Here is a 24,935-nt window from a genome sequence, read left to right as displayed (position 1 = left end):
CCTCTACTGGCCCCTCCCTTCCCAGCCACTCCTTGCCTGCCCACTTGGGCTCCTTAGGGCCCCAACAGGTAGCAGTTGTTGGGAGCTAAGCAGCCACCACGAGAAAGAGTCCATAGTTTGAGGACTCCTGATTTAGTGCAATATAAAAAATGCAAACAATTTTTCTACGGATCACCAAAATTTTCTCGCGGACCACCAGTGGTCCAGGGATTACCAGCTGGTGACCGCTGTCCCCGATAGCTTGGGTCTATTTGAATGAGATGGTCCTGGAGATGTTTAGGGGCCAAACTATAAAGGGTTTTTCTGGGAGTTGAAATCCACAAGGTCATAAAGTTGCCAAGGTTGGAAATGCCTGCCCTACACCACTTCAAACAAGTGGTTGTCCAATCTCTTCTTAAAAATCTCCACCCATAACTTCTGGAGGCAAATCCTTCCGCTGATTAATTGTTCTCACCGTCAGGAAATTTCTCCTTAGTTCTAGGTTGCTTCTCTCTTTGATTAGTTTTCCATCCATTGCTTCTTGTCTTGCCTTCAGGTGCTTTGGAGAATAGGTTTCTGAGATCTTTAAATAATTCACCGTTGCACCATCTCCGTGGTCACGTGATCAATGGGGAAGCCAGATTCAATTAGCAACCATGTTACTAACAACTGCATTAACAGCTATGGCTAGAAAGGTCATCAAATGGAGGAAAAGTCACTTAACGAATGTCTCACTTAGAAATTTGGGGCTCAATTATGATCCTGATTTGAGGATTACCTGTAGTCGGCCAATTCTCCATGAATGGTGGACATATAAGTAGCCTGAACATTAATTTTTATTTTATTTATTTATTAGGCTTAAGAGAGCTAGCAAATCAGAAAGGTTCAAGGCGGTCATATGACAAAGGAAGACGGAACACCGAAGACGACAAATGGATTCAATTTCAATTTTCTAGGAAAGAGTCCCTCAGTGCTCTATCACAGTGATGGCTAACCTTTTTGCCATCGCGTGCCAGGATGGGGGTGTGTGGGGAAGATTTGCACACATGCGTGACCACACTCATAATTCTATGCGCCCCGCCCTGCGCATGCAACCCCTCTCCCGCCCCTGCTCCTGGCACGTGATGGCCTGGTAGGCCCGTTTTTCTTTCTCACTTGGCTCCAGGTCATCTCTATGAATCTGGGGAGGGAGAAAACAGCCTTCCCCACCCCCTTGGAGGCCCTCCGTAGGCCCGAAATGGCCCATTTCCCAATTTCCGGTTGGACAGGAAGTGACGTTTTTTGCTGTCCCCAGCCTCCAGAGCCGCTCTAGGAATCTCTGGAGGCTGGGGACAGCAAAAGATCACTTCCTGTCCAACCGAAGTTGGGAACGGGCCATTTGGGCCTCCAGAGGCCTGGGAAGGCTATTTTGCCTCCCAGATGCATAGAGAGGATCTGGAGCCAGTGAGAAAATAGCCTTCCCCAGGCCCTCTGGAGGCCAGTGAGAAAATAGCCTTCCCCAGGCCCTCTGGAGGCCAGTGGAGAAAATAGCCTTCCCCAGGCCCTCTGGAGGCCCAAAATGGAGGCCCAAAATGGTTTCCCAATTTCCAGTTGGACAGGAAGTGACGTTTTTTGCTGTCCCCAGCCTCCAGAGCCGCTCTAGGAATCTCTGGAGGTGGGGGACAGCAAAAAGATCACTTCCTGTCCAATCGGAAGTTGGGAAACGGGCCATTTTGGGCCTCCAGAGGGCCTGGGGAAGGCTATTTTTGCCCTCCCCAGATGCATAGAGAGGATCTGGAGCCAGTGAGAAAGAAAAACGGGCCTTCCCCACCCCCCGCAGGCCCTCCGGAGGCAGGAAACAGCCTGTTTCCCTACTTCTGGTGGGCCCAGAAGGTCCAAAAATCAGCTGGCTGGCATGCGCACTGGAGCTGAGCTGGTGTGTCCACTGATATGGCTACACGTGCCACCTGTGGCACATGTGCCATAGGTTCGCCGTTGCGGCTCTTTTAGATATAATCCATTCCTTAAAATGATCCGACGGAATATGAACAAACCCTGCTATATACCAGTGATGGCGAATCTTTTAGACAATGAATGCCCAAACTGAAAGGTGCACGTGCACGTGTGCAGACATGCGCATGCACGGACATGCGTGCATGCGCGGAAATGCACGCATGCACAGCAGAGACCCGAAGACCAGCTGGCCGGTGGGAATTGGGGCATCCCAACATCGGCAGCACGGCAAGAGGCAAGATCTTTTTCTTTTGTGAGCTTCTGTTTCATCGTTTGCAGGGAAATAGAAGGTCATGGAGGAAACGCCACGGAGATCTGACCTGGGGCGAGGGCGCACATGTCAGCCGAGAGGGGTCTGCATGCCACCTCTGGCACACGTGCCATAGGTTCACCATCACAGCTATATACAGTATTTATATATTTTTTTTAAAAAAACAAGCTTTTGCTGTCCCGGCTCCAAATTTACAACTATTGAAACTGTACTCCAAGTACGACTGTGACCGAAAAGACGTTATTTCAAAATGAAAGGTGTCTTCAAGAGGTTGGCTGTGATAGGGTGGCCTCCGCGTTGGGCAGCTGGTCATGACCGGAGAAGAGTTCAGAAGACCAGTCTGCGACGTGAGGCACGGGGGAAGGTGTGGGCAGCCGCTTTGATCTGCTGAAGTCTACCAAAGGTGGTTTGTCAGGCGATTCAGTGACCGGCGCACCAAGCGTCGCTCTCTGTTGACGTACAGGTTGGCCTTCAACATCAGCTTCTTCTGGTTCCTGCTTTTTAGGAAGAACTCTGACTTTTGCTAATTTCGAAAGGTTCTTTAGACTCGAGGATCCTCCTTGGTTTTCATAAAGAGGAAAACCCTCCATAACTCGCCCATCGCTGTGAAGCCTGATGAAGCTTTTCGTCCTCTTCCTTCTCCACGATTTTACATCCTGATCTTGGATTTTCCCCAAAGGAGGACTCCCTCCTTGGCCACCATCTTCAGACAGCGACTCTTGGGCTGAGAGGCGGCTCAGAGGTCCACACGGGCTGTCCGTGCCAGCTTCTGCATTGCTTGGCCTTGCGGACGGTGAGAACTTGCTGATGAGCTGTTTCACTAAAGAGTTTTTAGACGGGAGCGTAGACCTTTTACACCTGGCCTTGTCCCAGGGCAATTTATTCAGGGGGAATTGGCTTAGAAAGGATCCTTTCCCTGCAGAGAGCCTGTCTGGATGACAAGGCCTTGCGAGGAGAATGGAGCGCGGAGCGGGAGTGAAGTCCAGGGTACCAACAGGGCTGCATTCAGACTTGAACCCTGAGCCAACAATTGGAGTACTTGTTTTGGGGACTGAGACATCCATTGTATCATACAACGATAACCCCAAATGAGAAGTAGTCCAGCTAGCATTTCTCTTACCTTGCCTTGGCATGAATTCTGACGTTATACAGTTTGGGGTCAGCGTGCCAGCCCGTGGCGTGACTATCTGGGGCCCACGTAACGTTGCTGGAGTGCTTTTCGTCGATCCCCGGGCGCTAATATCAAAGAGATCTGCCGAAGCATCAAAATTGGCCTCGGGCCAACTGGAACCCACCTGTGGGAAACAGAAGATGTCCCTTCCTCTCCAAGAACAGTCATCTTCTTCTGTGAGCAACTCGTTCTCTTTATTTTCGCCTGATTTTTCATCGAGAACCGAGACAGGACGCTGCTCTTGACCGTTTGGGAGATTGGTAGTGGAGCTGCCATTGTCAAGTGTGGCATGAAATTCAATCAAGCCTTCGGCGGAGACTTCTGGAGCGGTTACACCTCCTGTGGCACCGGGAGGAGAGGAGGAAGCAAGGTGTTCCTTAGGACTCTGGTGGGGCAAAGGGTGCCATGGATTTGCTAGCCCATAGCTGGATTGGATGCTAATTTTGCATGATGAACCTTTTGGCTCCGATGCTAAGGGGCCTTCTAATATATCACCACAGTTTCCTTTCGCGGAAAGTCTACTTCCTAGTCCGTCCCTAGTGGTGAGACTTTGTGGAGAAGGATACAAACAAGGCTTCTGACCTTCATGTACGTCTCCCTTATCTCGCGTCGAGTTTGGGCCCCTGAAATTGTAAGCCAATTGGTTGTCTGATGTAACAAACCCATCTTCGTCTTTTTGCTTCTCCGAGCTGGCCTGGCATGTATCTAAAGCTGCAGAATGTTCTGCGTCTTCCGATGAGGTGGACGACCAAGTAAGCCCGAACGAGTATGGCCAGAGGGTAAAAAAACCATTTTTGGGACTTGATTGAGTCGCATCCAAATCCTCAGAGAGATGGAGGCTCTTTAATTCTCCGCTTGGGTGATCAGATGCCAGGACATGATCCGGAGGCCGTAAAGCCTCATGACTCTGCTTAAACGGAGAACTTCGCTTCTGTTTGATATAATGGATAACGGTGTAGCCCACAAGCCCAGGGTGGGGCAGGGACATTTCACAGGCGATGAGAGTTTTGGTGCTTCTTTCCCTTGGGCGGCCATTTTGCAATAAGGGCTTGTCAGAAGGGACAACGTAGGGCATGTCAGAACCCTGCAAAGAAATGACAAAGAAATGTTTCTTGACTCAAAATAGCAATTCATATCATGATTTACGGCTGCAGCACATATTCTGAAACCATGACAGGCTTGTAATTAAGCGTGCAAAAACTTTCTTTGCTTTCTAGCAGAATCAAACGGAGAGTGCCATTCCTTCCTAAAGTAGACTCTGAATTTATGCTGAGAGGTTTCTCTGCCAACGCGTCTATCTGCCTTTGTGAAATTCCCTACCCATATAATTAAAGAATAGTGTTAAAATGAGGCTGGAGTTTTGTTTGAATCATCTCACCAAATTTTTCAGAGCTGGAGAGTCACTGCATAAAACCTACTATCTCTTTTGATCGGTAACGTCTCCGAAATCTCACAGGCTATGCAAGTAGTCCTCATTTAGTGACCAAACCTGGGACCAGCAACTCAGTCGTTAAGCAAAGCTACTGTCCTTATGATCTCATTTCAGTTCTCCTTTGTTTTGCAGACCGGCAAAAAGTGGCAAATGTGACGACTGGTCGCGAAGTTACTTTCTTCATCACCGGAGGAACGGTTGTTGAACAAGGCAGTTGCTAAAAAAGGGCTGCCTATTATTTTGGTCCGCCAGTAGCCTGCGGAGCTGGCAATGGAGTAAGACAGCAATGATGCTGAGGAAGAACATGGGCCAGTCCTGGAGGCTGGGGGAGGCCTGGATGAAGGCTCTGTGTCAGAGGCAGAGGTGGGGCCAGGGCCATGGGGGAATGAGGTGCGAACTACGGAGCCTCCAGAGGCTGACATTAGTGAGGGAGAGAAAGAGGAGGAGCTTGTTCCTAATGCACGCATGATAAGAGCTGCCAGGAGGCAAGAGCAGCTCAAGCAAAGAGGACTACTCGGGAGTAGGGCCAAGAGATGATTGGTCCCTTCCATAAGGCTTAAAAGACCAGCAACGGTGTTTGGGCTCTTTGCCGGAAAACAGTGTTGATAGCTTTGTCTTGCTGCATTTGTTTCTTATCAGCGTTTTCTGATTTTGAACTTTTGCCAAGGCAGGCCTTTGGCAGTTTGCCTAATTAAGACCAAAGTTGGTGATAAGACTGAGGAATTGTGTTGGGAAGAATTTGCTTTCATTTAGTTTGCACTACGCTGAGAATGAGTTAATTCTCAGCTGTTCTAATAAAGTTTGTTTGTTTTTAAACTGACTTGAGTTTCCTACTACCTACTTGGGCCTGGGTCACAACACCTATATAAGTTTCACAAGATCTCAGGGACCTTACCCTGAGGCAAATATATTGAGGCCCCATGAAATCAGCTAAAAAGTTGGTGTCCTTATAAAATTCCACCCTCTTCCCCCCCCCCAAATGTATTTAATCTGAGCAGTTACAGGTCCTGTTTGGAGGAACGTGGAAGTCCAGGTGTTTACAGATTGTTGTGTTGCTGACTCCTGGAGAGGGTTTATACCAGGGGTCTCAAACTCAAGGCCTGAGGGTGGGATCCTGCCCATGGGGCCACCCTGGAAACCCTGGCCCCACCTCTGCCTCTGACGCCGAGCCCTCATCCAGGCCTTCCCCAGCCTCCAGGACTGGCCCACACTCTTCCTCAGCCTCATCACTGTCCAACTCTGTTGCCAGCTCCGCAGGCTGCTGGCGGACTCCAACACCGGGGAGACGGCATGCGGCCTGCCCAGGCTCCGTTTTCAGCCATGGCAACCTCCTGCAGCCCTTTGCCAGTGAAAACGGAGCTCGAGGAGGCTGTTGAAGCTGAAAACGGAGCCCAGGCAGATTGCATGCGGCCTCTCCAAGCTCCTTTTTCCCTGGCAGAGGGCTGCGGCTGAAAACGGAGCTTTGACGAGTGATGTCAAGATGGCCACGCCCCCTGGCCACGCCCACGCCCCCCAAGCCAAACACAACCCTGATGTGGCCTTCAATGAAATCAAGTTCGACATGCCTGGTTTATAGCATTTAGCAGTTACGCATGAGGATTATAGTCTTGTACAATTTGGGACACAACATTATAAACGTCAGAAGATGCACCTGGATCAAGATAGAATCAACGTTCCAATTACGGGAACTGTTATTTCAGCCTGTTAAATGCCAATTATGAGGATGCTCACAATTTAAAGCAGAAACCTGATCAGGCACACCCAGAAGCTTGCCCAACAACGTAAATTATCTGTCACGCTTAAATTGCACGTTTCTTAGAAGATTTAATCCGAGCAGAACCGTCACCTTAATCCTGAAGACAAACTTCTTCCCAACAAAGCAAGTTTCAACGGCATGAAATACTGCACCAAACACGGCATCATTTCCATCCTCTCCTGCTTCTCGGTTCAGTTCTTCGATGTATCTGGACGGGGAATAATTTGATTTCTAATTCAGCAGCACTCTCGCAACACTTTTAAAAAGTTATACACAGGAAGGGACTCGAACAACCTGCCTTTTGATAAATGTTTCATGTTGCTTGTGAGCAACTCCCACAAGCCCTTTAAAAATCCAGTCCAAGTTGCTGAATTCAGGATTTCGAGGCACACAATAAACAAAGCAACACATTTCTGCTTTGTGACCCAATTCCTGTTTTGCTGATAATCATTTATCTGCGTAGTTATAAATCCTTCCGGATGATTTAACCGGGTGTTGATATTTTTTTCCCCTTCGTACATCAAGATTCATCCAGAAAACTTTAGGTATCTCTAATCCATGGCTACAATCATGGAAATTGTGTTGTCAGTTACACAGAAATTGCCTTCCAAACTGACAGTTGTTGGATAGGCAAGATAGTTGTTAAGTGAGTTTGGTCCCATTTTATGACCTTTCTGTCGTGTCCCACTCCTCCGCTGACGGCCGGGTCAGGGAAATCCGAATCAGGCTTGCCTCTGCAGCTCTGCCAAAATCCTAGCAAAGTTCTCAAGGCAGGCAGGAGACCAGAAAGTGACTTCAGCAAGGTATGTTAGACTTTGCCTGACTCAGAGAATGCCAGAAAGCAGATCCTTTATATAGGCCATGGGGTGTGGCTCCATGACTCAGCACTTATCCAGGCCTGCCCCTCCCTTCCTTTTGCTGACGTCGCCTCTCAAGTCTTCTGAAGCGAGGGTCACTCCAGGCTGCAGCTGTTGGTAATTAACCTCCCTCAGGCTCACATGCTGTGGGGGAGGGGGAGGGGTCTAGTTGCTCCGTTTGCCTGGGCATGGAGCCAGAGCTGGGGGCTGGAGGTATTTCCTCCTCTTCAGCCTGTCTGGGCATGGAGCCAGGGCTGGGGCCGGGAGGCATACTAGGACATTCCTCAGCGTTCGGAAGCAGATAAGAAGGCCCCGGCTGCGGTGAAAGCGGGCGAGACACAACACTTTCTTGCCACAGTTGTGAAGAGAATCACTGCAGTTGTTAAGTGAGTCCCACGGTTGTTAAGTGAGTCTGGCTTCCCCGCTGACTTTGCTCGTCGGAAGGTCGCAAAAGGGGATCACGTGACCCTGGGACACTGCAACCGTCATGAATACATGCCAGTTGCCACGTGTCTGAATTTTGATCATGTGACCACAGGGATGCTGCCACGGTCGTAAGTGTGAAAAACGGTCGTAAGTCCATTTTTTTTCAGTGCCGTTGTAACTTCTGATGGTCATAAATGAATGGTTGTTAACTTGTAGACGTATTTTCCATTTCAAGCGGAAGTTTGGCATAAAAGCAACAATCACTTTCACTAGTCAGAAAAACAACTACAGTAGTGGCCAAAATTGTGGAAACCTTTTGGGAAAAAGTGTCTTTTTGAGGTTTGATGGCTAATAACTCCACTTTTTTTTTTTTTTTTTTGAGTTTCAAGAGAATCCTCTTCCACTGCTGGAATGGCCTGGGAATAGCTCAGACCTTAATTAATTAATTTATTTATTTTTCGTATTTTTATACTGCCCTTCTCCGAGGACTCAGGGCGGTGTACAGCATAGATAAAACATAGATATCAAAAAAATTTAAAATACAATTGAAACCCAATTGATAATCTATGGAGCCGACTAAAGAAACTTGTTAGTCAGAAGCGACTCAGCAATAAAACCCAGTTAATAGAAGCCATCCTTCAATCTTGGTTTCAACATGATAACAGCTGCAGAATTCAAAGACTTGGTTCACTCCATGGGAAGACGTTGTAAGGCCGTCATTCATGCTAAAGGTTTCCCAACTAAGTATTGGGGATCATTTTTGTACATCTCGTTTTTTTTGTACGTGTTTCACTTTTCTTCTTTATACTGTAACTGCTATTCTAATAGCAAATCCTTTCTAAACGTTATTGCATTATTATTATTATTATTATTATTTATTAGATTTATAAACCGCCCTTCTCCCGAAGGACTCAGGGCGGTGTACAGCCAGAATAAAAAAGCAAAGCAATATACAGTTAAAATACAGTTAAAAAACTTATTATACAATATGGCCGAATTTAAAATAATTAAGAATCTAAAAAACCCCAATTAAAACCAAAGAGAAAATTTAAAAGTCAAAACTAAACAATTTAAGAAAGCCCCGCACGAACAAACAGATATGTTTTCATTACATTACATTCTTGATTAAATTATCTTTCCATTTGATATATAATTTTATGGTACTACTCAAAAAAAAAAAAAAAGTGGTGTTATTAGCTAGTTTTAGAAAAATACACTTTTCCCGAAAGGTTTCCACAATTTGGGCCACTACTTTATGATTTTTACATTGGAGAAAGGGGTGCTTCACATCATGTTGATCCAGTTCTACAGAGGAATGATTGAGTATGTCACCTGCACCTCTATAACTGTCTGGTTTGGTTCTGCAACCCAACAAGACAGACGCAGACCTTTAGACAGGAAAAAGCCGAAGTTGCTACAGGGGAGTGCTGGAAAAGTCACTGAATGAATGGTTGTTAAACAAGGACATTTTACTTGTGAGCCAAGCACAAAGGCTGAGGGAACCTAGGTTACAATAAGACAGGAACAAAACATTTACTGGTCTCTGGCAACATTCTTAAAAAGCCTTTATTCCTTGCTCAACTTTCTCTGCAACCACAATTATCAAATCTGTGAAATATTTTAAATAAATTAGACAACCTTAGGCTGTTGAGGAAAAAAAAATATTTATCTGCCCGTTACTCATTTTCAGTACAGAATTTAAATGTTCTGGGCAAGAATCCAACAGCTATATTTTCTTTTGATATAGAAAACTGGTGTTAATGAACATATTCCAATGTTCTTATAAAAGAGAAGACAAAGGTGAAGGATAATTTTCCCCAGGTTAATCATGAATTCAGGGAAATGTGAACTCGGAGAGTTTTTAGACTCAAGCCGAGAACGTTTCTCCATTTAACACACCGGTCCTGCCACAAATTTTACAGCTCCGCAAAATTAATTGCCATTATTAATATATACCAGCTTGGTATCCAGGCAGCATAGCTATTCTGAGAGATATAATTAAATCATTCAAGTAAGGTGGAAGGAGTAGGGTCACACTTCTCAGTGAAGTAATTCCTTTCTTTACCTTTGCAGGCCTTTGGCTGTAACTCCAAAATAGGTATCTAAGCAGCTTCCAAATACTGTGACCTCAAAAACATCATGGGTGTCGGCTACCTCCAGCGAAAGTCGGTACCTGTAGTTTGCTTCTTTGGTGTCACCCGAACAAGCACACTTCTGGCAATGGTATCTGACAAAAGAAAGGCAACGAAGGGATTTAAATGTTGTAGGATTGCATGAAAAGTCTCACTGTTGCAGTAGGCCTCAGGCAAGGGTGTCAAACTCAATTTTGTTGAGGGCCGCATCAGGGTTGTGCTTGACCTCAGGGGGCCGGGGTGGGTGTGGCCAGCTCATCAACGCTTGTGTCGGGGGCACCTGTGGTGGCCAAGTGCTAAGGCAGGACTTCCCTCATACCCTCCCTCATTCTTTCTCCTTCCTTCCTTCCCCTTTTCCTTCTCTCTTCGTTCTTTCTTCTTCCTTCCTTTTCTTCTTTTTCCTTCCTTTTTTCTTCTTCCTTCTCCTCTTCTTCCTTGCTCTTTTCCTATCTCTCCTTCTTTGTCTTTCCTCTTTCCCTTTCTCCTTTCCTGTCCCTTTCTGAATGCTCAAATGCACAAGGGGAAACATTTCTCCTTTTGTTTTGTTTTTCTAGCCCTCTGCCAGCAAAAACGGAGCTCAGGAGTGGGGGGTGTTTTCACTGGCAGAGGCACGGCGGGCTGGTCCTTTGCCGTTTCCAGGGCAGCCCCGCGGGCCAGCTCTAAACACCCTGCGCGCCGGATATGGCCCGCAGACCTTGAGTTTGACAACCCTGGCCTAAGGTTAATGTTGGACCTGTCACAACTTAAGCCTCTGAACAGAAATGAACCTTGGTTCCATTTGTTGAGAAAGCTTATAGTTTATTAGAGGTTGAGTGTATCGCAGTATTGATCCTGAGCAATTGTCATAAACATCAACTACGTGCCAAGCAGGGGTGAAATCCAGCAGGTTCTGACAGGTTCGGAGAACCGGCAAATACCACCTCTGGCTGACCCCAGAGTGGAGTGGGAATGGGGATTTTGCAATATCCTTCCCCTGCCACGCCCACAGAACCAGTAGTAAAAAAAAATGGATTTCACCACTGGTACCAAGGGTCCAAATTTTGATCACATGACCATGGGGATGCTGCATAAGTGTGAAATAACGGTCATAAGTCACTTTTTTCAGTGCTGTTCTAACCTTAGTTGTTAAACAAATGACTGTATAAGTCAGAGGTGTCAAGCTCAAGGCCCGGGGTCTGGATCTGGCCCGCAGAGTGCTTAAATCTGCCCCACGGGGCCACCCAGGAAACAGCAAAGGACTGCCCCGCAGTGCCTCTGCCAGCGAAAATGGAGCTTGGGAGGGCTGCATGCGGCCCTCCTGAGTTCCATTTTCCCTGGCAGAGGGTTGCAGGAGGCCACTGCAGCCGAAAATGGAGCTCCGTTTTTGTTGGCAGATTATTGCAGGAGGCCGTCACAGCCGAAACAGAGCTCGGGAGCCTGTTTTCGCTGTCAGAGTGCTCGGGCCATCACAGGCTCCCCTGACCCGAGTTACATTGAGCTGGCCATGCCCACCCTGGCCGCGTCTACCTTGGCCCCCGCAAGGTCAAACACAACCTCGATGCGGCCCTCAATGAAATCGAGTTTGACACCCCTGGTATAAGCTGAGAACTATCTGTAATTCTTCGAGATGGAGCATACCGTTTGAATTGCAGGGATACTTTGGAAAAGCAACTGTGACATGATGGATACACAAAGCTGCTGTTCTGGATGGAAATCACAGAGGCAACCAGGAAGTGTCCGCCATTCATGTGCTTTCACATTTATCTATCGGGGGAGAAAAAATAGTTTTAGTTAACCCTGATTGTATGGAATTATACAATGGAAATAGTTCTTACGCTAGAAACACCTTACACCAAATGTCTATTTGTTGGGGGAATAACTCGCTGGGTGAATTTACATCTTATAATATTGCAGGTACTGTATATTACATGACTAAAAAAGCAGACAAATTTTTGCCAAGTATCCTGGAGCAGACAATCCTGTCTAATTGCACAACTTACTCGGCAGTGTGGAATGAACATTTAACACAAGGCGTGAAGTGGTGTGGAGTCTTCCTGAGAAGAAGTAACATATTTCTATAAATATTATGTTATAACATAATAACAGAGTTGGAAGGGACCTTGGAGGTCTTCTAGTCCAACCCCCTGCCCAGGCAGGAAACCCTACACCATTTCAGACAAATGGCTATCCAACATTTTCTTAAAAATTTCCAGTGTTGAGATGATGAACTGAAGCCCAAGAAAGTCGGACGACAGCAACGGAATGAAGAGTCGGTGAGTCCTCAACTTATGACCACAACTGAGCCCAAAATTTCTGTTGCTAAGCGAGACGGTTGTTGAGTGAATTCTGCCCCGTTTTATGACCTTTCTTGCCAGAACTGCTAAGTTAATCACAACAGTAGTTAGTAACACAATTGTTAAGTAAATCTGGTTTTTCCATTGATTTTTGCTTGTCACAAGATTGCAAATGGTGATTACTATCATGCGACAGTTGCCAAGTCTCTAAATTTTGATCACATGAGCACGGAGATGCCGCTATGGTCATAAGTGTGAAAAACGGTCATAAATCACTTTTTTTTCAGTACCGTTGTTTAACTTTGAACAGTCACTAAATGAACTGTTGTGCACCAGCTCTTTGCCATTCCCCTCTGGGGAAAGAGAGGGCATGAGATCACCCACAAGTGCTCCAGGCAGTACTTCCTCATGAGGAGATCGCAATGCAGTGGGTTTGGAGCTCTAGGACAAGGGGATAACCATCTTGTAGCTCAAACTGTGGTCAGATCAAAATCAGATTGGCAGTTTGGGTTGACAGTGTGAGCCTTACCTAATGGTTGCGAGCAGAGGTGGGTTTCAGGAGGATCTGACCAGTTCTAGAGAACCAGTAGCAGAAATTTTGAGTAGTTCGGAGAACAGGTAGTAAAAATTCTGACTGGCCCCGCCCCCATCTATTCTCTGCCTCCCAAGCCCCAGCTGATTGGGAGGAAATGGGGATTTTAGAGTATCCTTCCCCTGGAGTGGGGTGGGAATGGAGATTTTACAGTATCCTTCCCCTGCCACGCCCACCAAGCCATGCCATGCCCACCAAGCCACACCCACAAATCGGTAGTAAAAATTTTTTGAAACCCATCACTGGTTGCGAGAGACAGCAAGTAAGCCATATGGATCTCTTCCAGAATGCACCTCTAGAATGACATCAGTCCAGAAGTCCTTGTTCTAGTGAATGAGTCACTGGCCATCCTATGCCACCAGACTCCAAATTTTGGGCTTAGACAATCTAGAACTATGCCGACTTCAGTCTGACCTAAGCATAATACATAAAATCATCTACTACAATGTCCTACCTGTCAATGACTACTTCAGCTTCAACCACAACAATACACGAGCAAATAATAGATACAAACTCAAGGTAAACCTTGATTGCAGATAATATGACTTCAGTAACAGAGTGGTCAATGCCTGGAATGCACTGCTTGACTCTGTGGTTTCTTCCCCAAACCCCCAAAACTTTAAGCTTAAACTGTCTCCTGTTGACCTCACCCCATTCCCAAGAGGTCTGTAAGGGGTGTGCATAAGCGCACCAGCGTGCCTACCATCCCTGTTCTAATATTCCTTTTTACTTACTCTTTTCATGTATCCAAATTATGTTTATACTTTTACCTGTTATCTTATATATGATTGACAAACAAATAAAATAAACAAACAAACAGGTAGAGGTAGTTCCAGCAGGTGGAGACATACTGAGAGATCAGGAGCACATGGAGCTCAACCTCAACTGGTCTCCCAGCCATACATCAGTGTAATAAACCAGCATTGTTAAAGCACTTGTCAATACAGGTAGTCTTCGACTTACAGCTTCATTTAGTGACCATTTGAAATTACAATGGCACTAAAAAAAGTGACTTATGACCGTTCTTCACCCTTACGTCTGTTGCAGCATCCCCATGGTCACGTGATCAAAATTCAGATGCTTGGCAACTGGCATGTATTTATGATGGTTGCGGTGTATTGGGGTCATGTGATCACCTTTTGTGACTTTCTGAACAAGCAAAGTCAATGGGGAAGACAGATTCACTTAACAACCGTGTGACTAACTTAATAGCTGTAGTGATTCACTTAACAACCGTGGTAAGAAAGGTTAAAAAATGGGGAAAAACTCTCTTAACATCGATTTCTCTTAGCAATAGAAATGTTGGGCTCAATTATGGTCGTTAAGTTGAGGACTACTTGTAATAGCATCAGAGTCAACTCAGCATAACCTGGCACGCTATGGTTCCCACATTGACCATCCACAATCAAATGCAGCTTGTGGGCTATGTAGTTCATCCCATCAAACTGCCCATTCACGTGTCGTGTCCCACTCCTCCTCTGACGGCCGGGTCTGGGAAGTCTGTATCAAGCGTGGCCACGAAGCCTCTGCAGCTTTGCCAAAGTCCTGTCAGAGTTCTCAGGGCAGGCAGGAATCCAAGGTGTGACTTCAGCAACCAGATTAGACTTTGCCTGACTCAAGGAATGCCACAAAGCAGATCCTTTATATAGGCCATGGGGTGTGGCTCCATGACTCAGCACTTATCCAGGCCTGCCCCTCCCTTCCTTTTGCTGACGTCGCCTCTCCATTCTCCAGAAGCGTGGATCTGTCCACCCTTCGTCTGCCTGCCCAGCTGCTGGCAATTCTAGCTCGTGACCGGCTTCATGCTCATCATGCTCACATGCTGTGGGGGGGAGGTTTATTTGCTCAGTCTGTCCGGGCATGGTGCCAGGACTGGGGGCTGGAGGCATGCCAGGCCATTCGTCTTGCTCAGTCTGTCCGGGCATGGTGCCAGGACTGGGGGCTGGAGGCATGCCAGGCCATTCGTCTTCATTATCAGTCTCTGGCTGAGATAGCAGGAGATGGGAGGGGCCCGGCTGCAGAGAGGGGGGCGGGCGAGGCACAACATCACGTGGTCATTCCACCGTTTGTGACTATGTTACATTCACTCTGCTTGTGCAGTGATATTAACCCTGTTAAACCCAGGGGCTCTGAGGGAAAAGACAAAATGAACCGATAGCTCACCGGAAATTGCCAGGTGGAGGAAAAATGTGTTCTATCCTCTTACTTCCTAGATAATGGAAGTGAGAGAAGCTGGCTCCAACATAGCTGGAGAGCGCCAAGATGAAGACATCCAGTTTAAATCTGTCCACTGGAAGAGAAGAAAGAGGTCTGATTAACTGAAAGGTAGGATAGTATTAAGATTAGGATTGAATAGAATAGAATAGAATAGAAAAAAATTAGAATAGAATAGAACAGAACAGAATTCTTTATTGGCGAAGTGTGATTGGACACACAAGGAATTTGTCTTCGGTGCATAAGAGTTAACAGATTAACAGAGTTGGAAGGGACCTTGCAGCTCATCTAGTCCAACCCCCTGCTCAAGCAGGAGACCAACATCTGCCTCTATCTAGGATCGAACTCACAACCTTCTGATTGTGAGGCAAGAGTTCCACCTCTAGGCCACAGCAGCTGGGCTTTTATCCCTTTTTATAAAAGCTATAAGGGATAAATCATGATCATAGTCATGATAAAAATACATTCATCATAAATCATAATCATTATCAGCCAATTTGAATAAGTTTTTTAATTTTGATTTTATTGTATTATATTTATCTATGCTATTTTTACCTGGCTGTAAACTGCCCTGAGTCCTTCGGGAGAAGGGCGGTATACAAATTATATTATTATTATTATTATTATTATTATTATTATTATTATTATTATTATTATTATTATTATTATTATTATTATTATTATTATTATTATTATAAGATACAACACTTAGTGATAGAATCAACATAAAGTGTACTACGAAGCTAAATAAAAAAATATAAATTGTAAAGATACAAGCAATAAGGTTATAGTCATAAGTAGAAGGAGATAGGTAATAGGAAGGATGAGAAGAATAATAGTAATACAGCCTTATTAAATAGTTTGACAGTGTTGTGGGAATTAGTTGTTTAGCAGAGTGATGGCAGGGGGAAAAAAACTGTCCTTGTGTCTAGTTGTTCTGGTGTGCCATGCCCTACAGCAACATTTTGAGGATAGAACAGCAACAATTTAGCAACTATATTAATTTATTTGATTCTTTTTGTTAGTTTTTATTGTTTTAAATGTGGTCTTATATGCTGTAAACTGCCTTGAGTCACCATGGGCAAATAGGCAGCAATATAAATTCAATAAATAACTAAATAAATAAATTTAATGCTGGTTGTCTCGGAAATCTCAATTTTCCTGAAAGCAACCCTCATTCAGGTTCCCTCTCGAAACTGGAACCTGCAGCTGTTGGGATTTCCACCTGCCCCAAGTTTCCGCCCAAGACAGTAAGGCTTTTTTAGCCACGAGAAAGGCTGCTACCCAATAACCATAATAATAACAACCATAAGAACTGGAGAAAAAACAATGGCTACCAACCTGCCTTCCATGGAGGACCTGTATACTTCACAAGTCAAAAAGAGGGCTGGGAAAATATTTACAGATCCCTCGCATCCTGGACATAAACTGTTTCAACTCCTACCCTCAAAACGATGCTATAGAGCACTGCACACCAGAACAACTAGACACAAGAAGAGTTTTTCCCCGAAGGCCATCACTCTGCTAAACAAATAATTCCCTCAACACTGTCAAACTATTTATTAAATCTGCACTACTATTAATCTTCTCATCGTTCTCATCACCCATCTCCTTCCACGTAAGACTGTATGTCTGTAACTATGTTACAGTATGTAACTTTGTTGTTTGTATCCTTACGATTGATATTGACTGTTTCCTAATGATTTCATTGCTTATTTGTACCCTATGACTATCATTAAGTGTTGTACCTTATGATTCTTGATGAAGGTATCTTTTCTTTTATGTACACTGAGAGCGTATGCACCAAGACAAATTTTTTGTGTCTCCAATCACACTTGGCCAATAAAGAATTCCATTCCATTCCATTCCATTCCATTCTCTTTTCTTTTCTATTCTATTTTCTACTCTACTCTACTCTCTTCTCTTCTATTTCTAAGGGGCGTGCATAAGCGCACAAACGTGCCTACCGTTCCTGTCCTATTGTTTTTCTTTTCTTCTTCCTATATATATAAATAAATAAAATAAAAATAAATATTTCATTCCTATTATCCTATCCTATCCTATCCCTATTATTTCTTTCATTCTCTTCTCTTCTCTTCTCTTCTCTATATTCTAATTCCTATTCCTTATTCCATTCTATTTAAAGTGCTGGCAGGGGATAATGGAAAGCATAGTGCGAAGTCTGAAAGGCTCTAAGCCAGATGTGGTTGATGTGAATTTATATCCCGCCTTTTTATACAAAGGATGAAGGCAGCCTGCATAGTATTCCTTCCTCCTCCTCCTCCTTTTAAGACAACAACAACCCTGTGAGGTAGGCCGGGCTGAATGGGACTGGCCCAAAGTCGCCCAGGGAGCTTCCATCGCTGAGGAGGAACTTCAACTCGGGTCTTCCTAGTCCAAATTTAAAAAAAAAAGAGAGTTGTGGAGAATAATAATAATAATGAGGTAAATGAGGCGACTATTCACCCATCGCTGCGCCTGAAGAGTAGGAACAAACCTTCCAACAGGTAGACAGCTTCTTCCGGAAGCGATCTCGAGGTCCAGAACGGAAGTGACGACAGACACGTTCTTTTTTTTTCCTCACACGCGCCAATCAGCGAGGAGCTCGGAGGGAGAGCTGCACAAACGCCCGCCCCGCTTTTTTCCCCGCCGCCTCAACTCAACCTTTTTTCTCCAGCCCCGCCCATTCTCCCGTTTCTAGCCAATCGGAGGGCTTCGCTGTTTCTGCCTGCCGTAGCAACCACGAAGCAGCACCGTCGAAGACGGGGGTGACGGAGGAGGGGGGAGGGAAGTATTAAAGGCACAGCCTACGCTTTTGCCTCAGGCCGTAACCAATCGCAGCAAGCCTCCGGAGGCTTATCTGCCTTTCTGTCTTTCCTCCCACCGCCCTCTCTCTCTCTCAGCGAATCGTCGAGTGGGGGGCGTGGCTTCTTTTCGAGAGGAGCCTCTCATTTGTCCATCTCGGGTTGTGGGAGGAGTCAGAGGGTGTGTTTTTTCCCCCGGTCCCGCCTCCTTCCCGAAAGCCGGGTATAAAAAGGGGAGCAAACGGCGGCAGTCTTGATTTCGGTCGGTTGCTTCACGGTTATGCGGGTGTCTACGGAGCTGTGGGGCGGGTGGCTCTTCTGCCTCGCCTGGGTCGGCGAATTCGGGCGTGCTTGGAGCATTTTCGCCCATCCTCGCCTCTACGCGGCCTCCCGTCCCGATTCCTCCCGGCTCTTGGGGCTTCGCGCTTACCGCACTTGCTATATCGCCCAGAAGGTAAGGAAGAAAGAGCCGGGCGGCTTCCTCTCAAAGCCCTTTCGGTCGCAAAACATCCCATATTCCTTCCTCAACCCTCTCCCTTCCGTTCCCCCTATTAATCATGCCTATATATATATATCTATATCTATATCCAGTGGCGGTGAGTTCCGCAGGTTCGCCCTCGTTTGTGCCTGGGAAAGATTTGCAGCAAAGAGCTGCAGCAAAAGAAGAGAAGTTGCCTTCGGAAGTGGTGGGAGCTTCATCCCTGGAGGCTTTCAAGAAGAGGCCGGGCTGCCATCTGTCAGAAATGGTGTAGGGTCTCCCGCTTGGGCGGAGGGGTTGGACTAGATGACCTCCAAGGTCCCTTCCCACTCTTAATTTAATCTTAAATTGTGGGAGCTTCATCCCTGGAGGCTTTCAAGAAGAGGCTGGGCTGCCATCTGTCAGAAATGGTGTAGGGTCTCCCGCTTGGGCGGAGGGGTTGGACTAGACGACCTCCGTGGTCCCTTCCAACTGTTAATCTAAGTTGTGGGAGCTTCATCCCTGGAAGCTTTCAAGAAGAGACTGGACTGCCATCTGTCAGAAAAGGTGTAGGGTCTCCCGCTTGGGTGGAGGGGTTGGACTAGGTGACCTCCAAGGTCCCTTCCAACTCTGTTATTCTGTTCCATTTCTCCACAAAACATGGCAGCGTGACTTTCATTGTTCAGTTATGAAGTGGTGACAGCCGGGTGCCTCTGTGACTGGAAAGTTATAAATGGCAGTTTGTACTTTCTTAATAGGTCTGTTAAGCAAGCAGGTGAAGTGGCAAATACTTTGAACACTGGAATCTTGTAACTTTGCATCCTGTCCAACTGGGACATCCCAAGCTAACAATAAACATAAAGACTGGATCACAATTAAGTGTGGAAACTTCCTGCAAACTTACAAAGTATGCCAATCTTCCTACAGATTCCGTTTTTAAAAAGAATTTTTTTAGTGTAGTGTAGAACACCTCTTCCCAACCTTTGTGGCTTGGTGGCCCGGCTTGGAGGGGGAAGTGGGGGGAGAGGGGAATCGGGCCGCGCGAGTAGCAGATCAGTGTACATGCGAATGTGCAAGCAGCTTGACTTGTGCAAATTGAACTGTGTACCTGTGCGCATTGCACGCCGGCTCACCACTCATGCAGCCCGGTTCCAATATTGGGTGGCAGCCCTGGTGGATGGGGGACCCTTGGTTTTAAAAAATACTTGGAAAAATTAGGAACAGCAATGAGATGTTTCTTTTCCCAGATGGGTGAGTATAAACCTAGTTACATTGGTACCAGTCAAAAGATGCTATCCCAGTGGTAGTCAACCTGGTCCCTACTGCCCACTAGTGGGCGTTCCAGCTTTCATGGTGGGCGGTAGGGGTTTTGTCCGATACTGAAGCACTTTCCTTTTTTTTATTTAATTGACTTTTAAAAAAAAATTCATAGCATTATTTAAAAACATTTTCATTAGGTTTTCATAAAATTCCCCATGACAATTTAAATTTCTGAAAATATACTATTTGGATCACCCGCGCATAAGTTTAGTTCACATTACGTAAGTGAAACTAAATGGCGCTATGGTGCGACCGCAGGCAAAAGAGCCTCGTCCCAGAATAGCTCGCGCATCTCCCCCCACACCACCCAGCTGTAACAGACAAGCAGAGCTGGTAGACAGCGTCCCCCCAACCCAATTCACGATGCGTGAGAGACATGCGCAGACAACGATACACGGCGCATTACTGTGGAACCGGTGGGCGGTTAGAAAATTTTACTACTAACAGAGATACAAAAATGGGCGGTAGGTATAAAAAGGTTGATTACCCCTGTGCTATCCCCTTGAGTAGAAAGTTGAATAGCTGAATCACTAGAAAATTCAAATATAAATATATGAACATCGTAGAGCAAAGAATATGATGTTGCACCTCTATGCATAAACATATATCATAATCTCTTGTGGGGTGGAATCTGGGCAACTGAATGGAACTAGCAGAGTGTTTAATGGCTGGATGCCCTTCCTGTCACCAATGTGGAGTTTTGTTCAGCAGATATATTCTCAGTGTGCCCAGAGAGAGAAATATCTGCCTCTACTTAGAATCGAACTCACAGCCTCCTGATTGTGAGGCGAGAGCTACACCTCTAGGCCACCGCACAACTCCTATGCATAAACATAAATGCACACATCAAAATAAATGCACATTGGGACTCCTTAGTTGTTTGATAATTTCTGCACCTTGGCATTGCAGGAAAATATGGACGTATCTTGCCCTTCGGTCTGATTTTATATTCATGCCTAAGGAAGGACTTGAGTATCAATTAGTATTATAAAAGTAAAGGTTCCCCTCACACATATGTGGTAGTGGTTCCCAACTCTAGGGGGCGGTGCTCATCTCTGTTTCAAACCTGAAGAGCCAGCGCTGTCCGAAGACGTCTCCATGGTCATGTGGCCTGCATGACTCAATGCCAAAGGCGCACGGAACGCTGTTATCTTCCCACCAAAGGTGGTCCCTATTTTTCTACTTGCATTTTTGACCTGCTTTCGAACTGCTAGGTTGGCAGAAGCTGGGACAAGTAACGGGAGCTCACCCCGTTACGTGGCACTAGGGATTCGAACTTCTGAATTGCCAACCTTTCGATCGACAAACTCAGCGTCTTAGCCTCTGAGCCACCGTGTCCCTACAATTAGTATTATAATGACTGCTTTTCTTGATCCAGGGATAATATCGACAGCCAAGTACTTTTAGCCACTTCGCAGCTGAAGCGTGAGATCAGATTAACCGAAGACTAATGTGGCATTTAAGATGTCATGCTTTAAGCAGAAACGGGAAAAAAAATACCCTTGTTATATTTTGATGTGTCCTAGCAGGTGGTTGGTATGACATAATTTATTCCAGCCACCATAAATCTTTAATTGATATGGAGGGGCCTGCAAATCAGGTGCATTTTAAGTCGCATAGGATTTGCCCCAGCTGTGCAAGCAATTTCTTTTTTTTTTAAAGTTAGATCTAACCTAGTTATGATTTTTTTTATTTGCTGTCTTATGACCATCTCGTTCTAACCAGAAACAAAAGCAGGCTGTGTCCTTAGGATGTGATGTGCCCTGCCTCCCCTCCTTCAACCTCAAATCTCTGAAAACTGATGAAATGACGCCCTTTGAAAATCTTGTATTTTTATAGCCCTGTTGACCCCTCCTGAGATTTCAGTAATTTGGGGAAATGGAGAGGGGCTTTTACTTAATAACAAGGCTGTGTAAATTACCTTGCTGAAGCAGCTGGTAAATTTGAGAGAGGTGGATATTTGCACACTTCTGCTTTTCTTTGCAACAACAACTGTCGGAGTTAACATATGGTTTTCATAATAATTTCGTTTTATGAATTTGTCAGTTTTATACCCAGCTAATAATGAATTCCATAGTGTAATTACGCATTGACTAACTGCTCGGGTGTTTTAATTTGTCCTTATATGGAAGAGAAATAGATATAAACTGCAATGAAGCTGTCCTTGTCTTCTCATAGCTGATAATATATCAGTAAAAGTCTTTTTTTTTCCCCTTTCCCCTTTATTACTTGGTATAACCAGTGGGGTCTTTGGTGCTCTCTGAGCTGGGTGATTTTCTTGCAAATGTTTCATTACCAAAGTAGGTAAACTTCTTCAGTGTCCACTGATGACTTACCTAGTTTGGTAATGTAGCCTCTGCAAGAAAACTGCCAAGGATCCTACAGTTCAATGCTGAGCTACAGATATTGTTTAATTATTGGTATCAATAATATATAGAAGGGCCTCTGGTGGCTCAGCGGACTAAGTCTGTCTGTTTTTAACACAGCTGCTTGCAATTACTGCAAGTTCTAGTCCCACCAGGCCCAAGGTTGACTCAGTCTTCCATCCTTTATAAGGTAGGTAAAATGAGGACCCAGATTGTTGGGGGCAATAAAAAGTTGATTTTGTATATAATATACAAATGGATGAAGACTATTGCTTAACACATTGTAAGCCGCCCTGAGTCTTCGGAGAAGGGCGGGATATAAATTCAAATAATAATAATAATAATAATAATAATAATAATAATAATAATAATAATAATCAGTATAATCTCTATTTTATAACCGCTAAAGATCTGTATATTTTGCTTTCCATATCATAAGCCTTCTGGGCAGGGGTGAAATGCTCCCGGTTCGGACCGGATCACGCTATCCGGTAGCGGTGGCGGATGGTTCGGAGAACTGGTAGCAAAAATCCCTGTCCCCCCACGCCCCATGCCCAGCTGAGCCACACGATCATCAAAGGTTTTTGTTTTTTTTTTACTTTTAAAAGCATTTTTTCTTCGCCCGAAAAAGGTTGGTTATAGAGGTGCAAATGGCAGACTCAATAATTCCTCTGTAGAACTGTATCAGCAGCTCCTTGGGCAGTTTGAGCTTACTGAGTTGGCGCGGAAAGAACCTTCTTTGTTGTCCTTTTTTGATGATGTTTTTGATGTTAGCTGTCCATTTTAGATCTTGCATGTTATACATGGCATCCTAGTGGCCTCCAAAACTGTGCCAACTGTAGCTTTCAAGTAATCTTCAAGGGTTAGACCCACGTAGAGCGCACTGCAGTAATCTAACCCAAAGATTACCAGGATGTGAGCGAGGCTTCTCTGGTAGATATTTCCACACCAAGTGACCAAAACTGGAAAAAAAATAACCCCACACCCTGGGGTACAACAATAGCCTTTGAATAGCCGGGAAAGTGCAGAAGTTGTTGTTTGCATATTCCCAGTGAAATTTTATTTCTATGCACTTATCTGCAGGTCACACTGCAGATCTGACTTCTTAAGGACGCCCGGATATGAAGAACTTCCTGCCCCATTTACAGTTTTGTTCCCCTTCAAGACAGTGGGTAGCATCATAAGAAAGCTCGAGCAATTATGGTATCATCCCGTTGTAAATTTCCTTTTATATATAGATAGATAGAGAGAGAGAGAGAGAGAGATAGAAATATATAATATATATATATATATAGATGTATATATATATATATTATATATATATAGATGTATATATATATATACATCTCTGTCTTCCTTCCTTCCTTTCTGCCTCTTTCTTTTTCTTTCTTTCTTTCTCTTTCCTTCCTTCCTCTTTCTTTCTTTCTTTCCTTTTTTCTTTTCTTTTCTTTCTTTTGACTTTTCAAAAGCCATTTTTTGAACCCACATAAACGTTGCCTTTTAGCAAATGCAGCAACACAAAGTGGAAAATAAATTGTAATTTAACCTACAGGTAGGTTGCACCGTAGGTATTCATTGTCAGCTTAGTGCTGGAAGGGCAACTCTCACCATTTTGTGTCCGCTGCTCCGAGTTGCATGCAAGTTAGCTGGGTGACTACATAAATTGAATAAAGAGATTTATTTGGTAGACTGGCCCAACTCCAAATTAGGAACTGACAGATCAGTGCTCTTATTTGGTAAACAAGACAAATTAGTCATGACTTCGTTTAAAACACACGTGATCCCTAAGCTAAATGCAGTATGCGCAGACTGCTAATGAAAACACAATTCAAAAGTTCCAGCAGGAAGTCTACTGCTCATGAAAAATCCCTCTTTCCTATACTGGAGGGGGGAAAAAACTGCCCTGAATGTGGAATCAGGGAGAACTTTGATAGTCAAAAAAAAAATACCTTGATTTACCTGGTTTCTTACTCAGTGTTCATGTTGCACAACTGTTTGTGAAACCCTGCATGCATCTATCTTCAGCCATTCCTTCGTAATGATCGGTAGTCGTATACAATATGTGGGATCGTCACCACACCCCAAAACTAAACATTGGGCCACGCGGTTTAGGTGGAACTATTCCTGAAACTCTGGTTTGCTAGATGATTCTTTACTGAAGGATCACTGGCTTTCTTCATTAGCCAAGAGGTTCTCTTAGATCAGTGAACGGGTGCTATTCAGTAGGTTCTGGAGAACCGGTAGCGGAAATTTTGACTAGTTCGGAGAACTGGCAGCGGAAATTTTGAGTAGTTTGGAGAACCAGCAAATACCACCTCTGGCTGGCCCCAGAGTGGGGTGGGAATGGAGATTTTGCAATATCCTTCCCCCAGGAGTGGGGAGGGAATGGGGATTTTGCAGTATCCTTCCCCTGGAGTGAGGTGGGAATGGAGATTTTGCAGTATCCTTCCCCCAGGAGTGGGGAGGGAATGGGGATTTTGCAGTATCCTTCCGCTGGAGTGGGGAGGGAATGGGGATTTTGCAGTATCCTTCCCCTGGAGTGAGGTGGGAATGGAGATTTTGCAGTATCCTTCCCCCAGGAGTGGGGAGGGAATGGGGATTTTGCAGTATCCTTCCGCTGGAGTGGGGAGGGAATGGGGATTTTGCAGTATCCTTCCCCTGTTATAGGTAGTCCTCAGCTTACGACCCATTTAACACCCACATTGGGACAGGAAGTTTGGTTGCTAAGCAGGGCAATCATTAAGCAAGCGAACATGTGAATGAACCCGATTTAATCACCATTTTTAACTGAGGTGAAGTAAATCTCCTAGTAACCTTGTTGTTAAAGGAATCCGGCTTTCCATTAGACTTTGTGTGAATGCCAAATGCTACAAACCGGAGAAGAAGCTGTGCA

The 24,935-nt window shown here is 45.1% G+C and overlaps 2 protein-coding genes across 3 annotated transcripts in view; one reads left to right on the top strand and one right to left on the bottom strand.

Moving 5' to 3' along the window:
- Positions 1-1,732: 1,732 nt before the first annotated feature.
- On the bottom strand, positions 1,733-17,725 carry DDIAS (DNA damage induced apoptosis suppressor). 2 transcript variants are annotated; one of them, XM_058185219.1, is made up of 6 exons: positions 17,593-17,725; positions 15,045-15,171; positions 11,634-11,759; positions 9,950-10,111; positions 6,692-6,809; positions 1,733-4,497 (listed from the first exon to the last, which is right to left on the bottom strand). In XM_058185219.1, the coding sequence occupies exons 3-6, from the start codon at positions 11,741-11,743 to the stop codon at positions 2,506-2,508; spliced, it is 2,382 nt and encodes a 793-aa protein (XP_058041202.1). In that variant the 5' UTR covers positions 11,744-11,759; positions 15,045-15,171; positions 17,593-17,725; the 3' UTR covers positions 1,733-2,505. The 2 variants fall into 2 exon arrangements, with proteins under 2 accessions (XP_058041202.1, XP_058041203.1); XM_058185220.1 differs by having other exon boundaries at positions 17,562-17,654.
- A 444-nt stretch (positions 17,726-18,169) lies between these two features.
- Positions 18,170-24,935, top strand: part of PRCP (prolylcarboxypeptidase) — a 47,503-nt gene continuing 40,737 nt past the window's right edge. The window contains exon 1 of the mRNA XM_058185520.1: positions 18,170-18,353. Coding sequence (XP_058041503.1) covers positions 18,180-18,353 — 174 coding nt within the window. The 5' untranslated portion in view covers positions 18,170-18,179. The remainder of the gene's footprint in view (positions 18,354-24,935) is intronic.

This window comes from Ahaetulla prasina, chromosome 5 (assembly GCF_028640845.1).
Source record: "Ahaetulla prasina isolate Xishuangbanna chromosome 5, ASM2864084v1, whole genome shotgun sequence".
Classification (NCBI taxonomy): Eukaryota; Metazoa; Chordata; class Lepidosauria; order Squamata; family Colubridae; genus Ahaetulla; species Ahaetulla prasina.
This window is presented reverse-complemented; position numbering and strand designations above follow the sequence as displayed.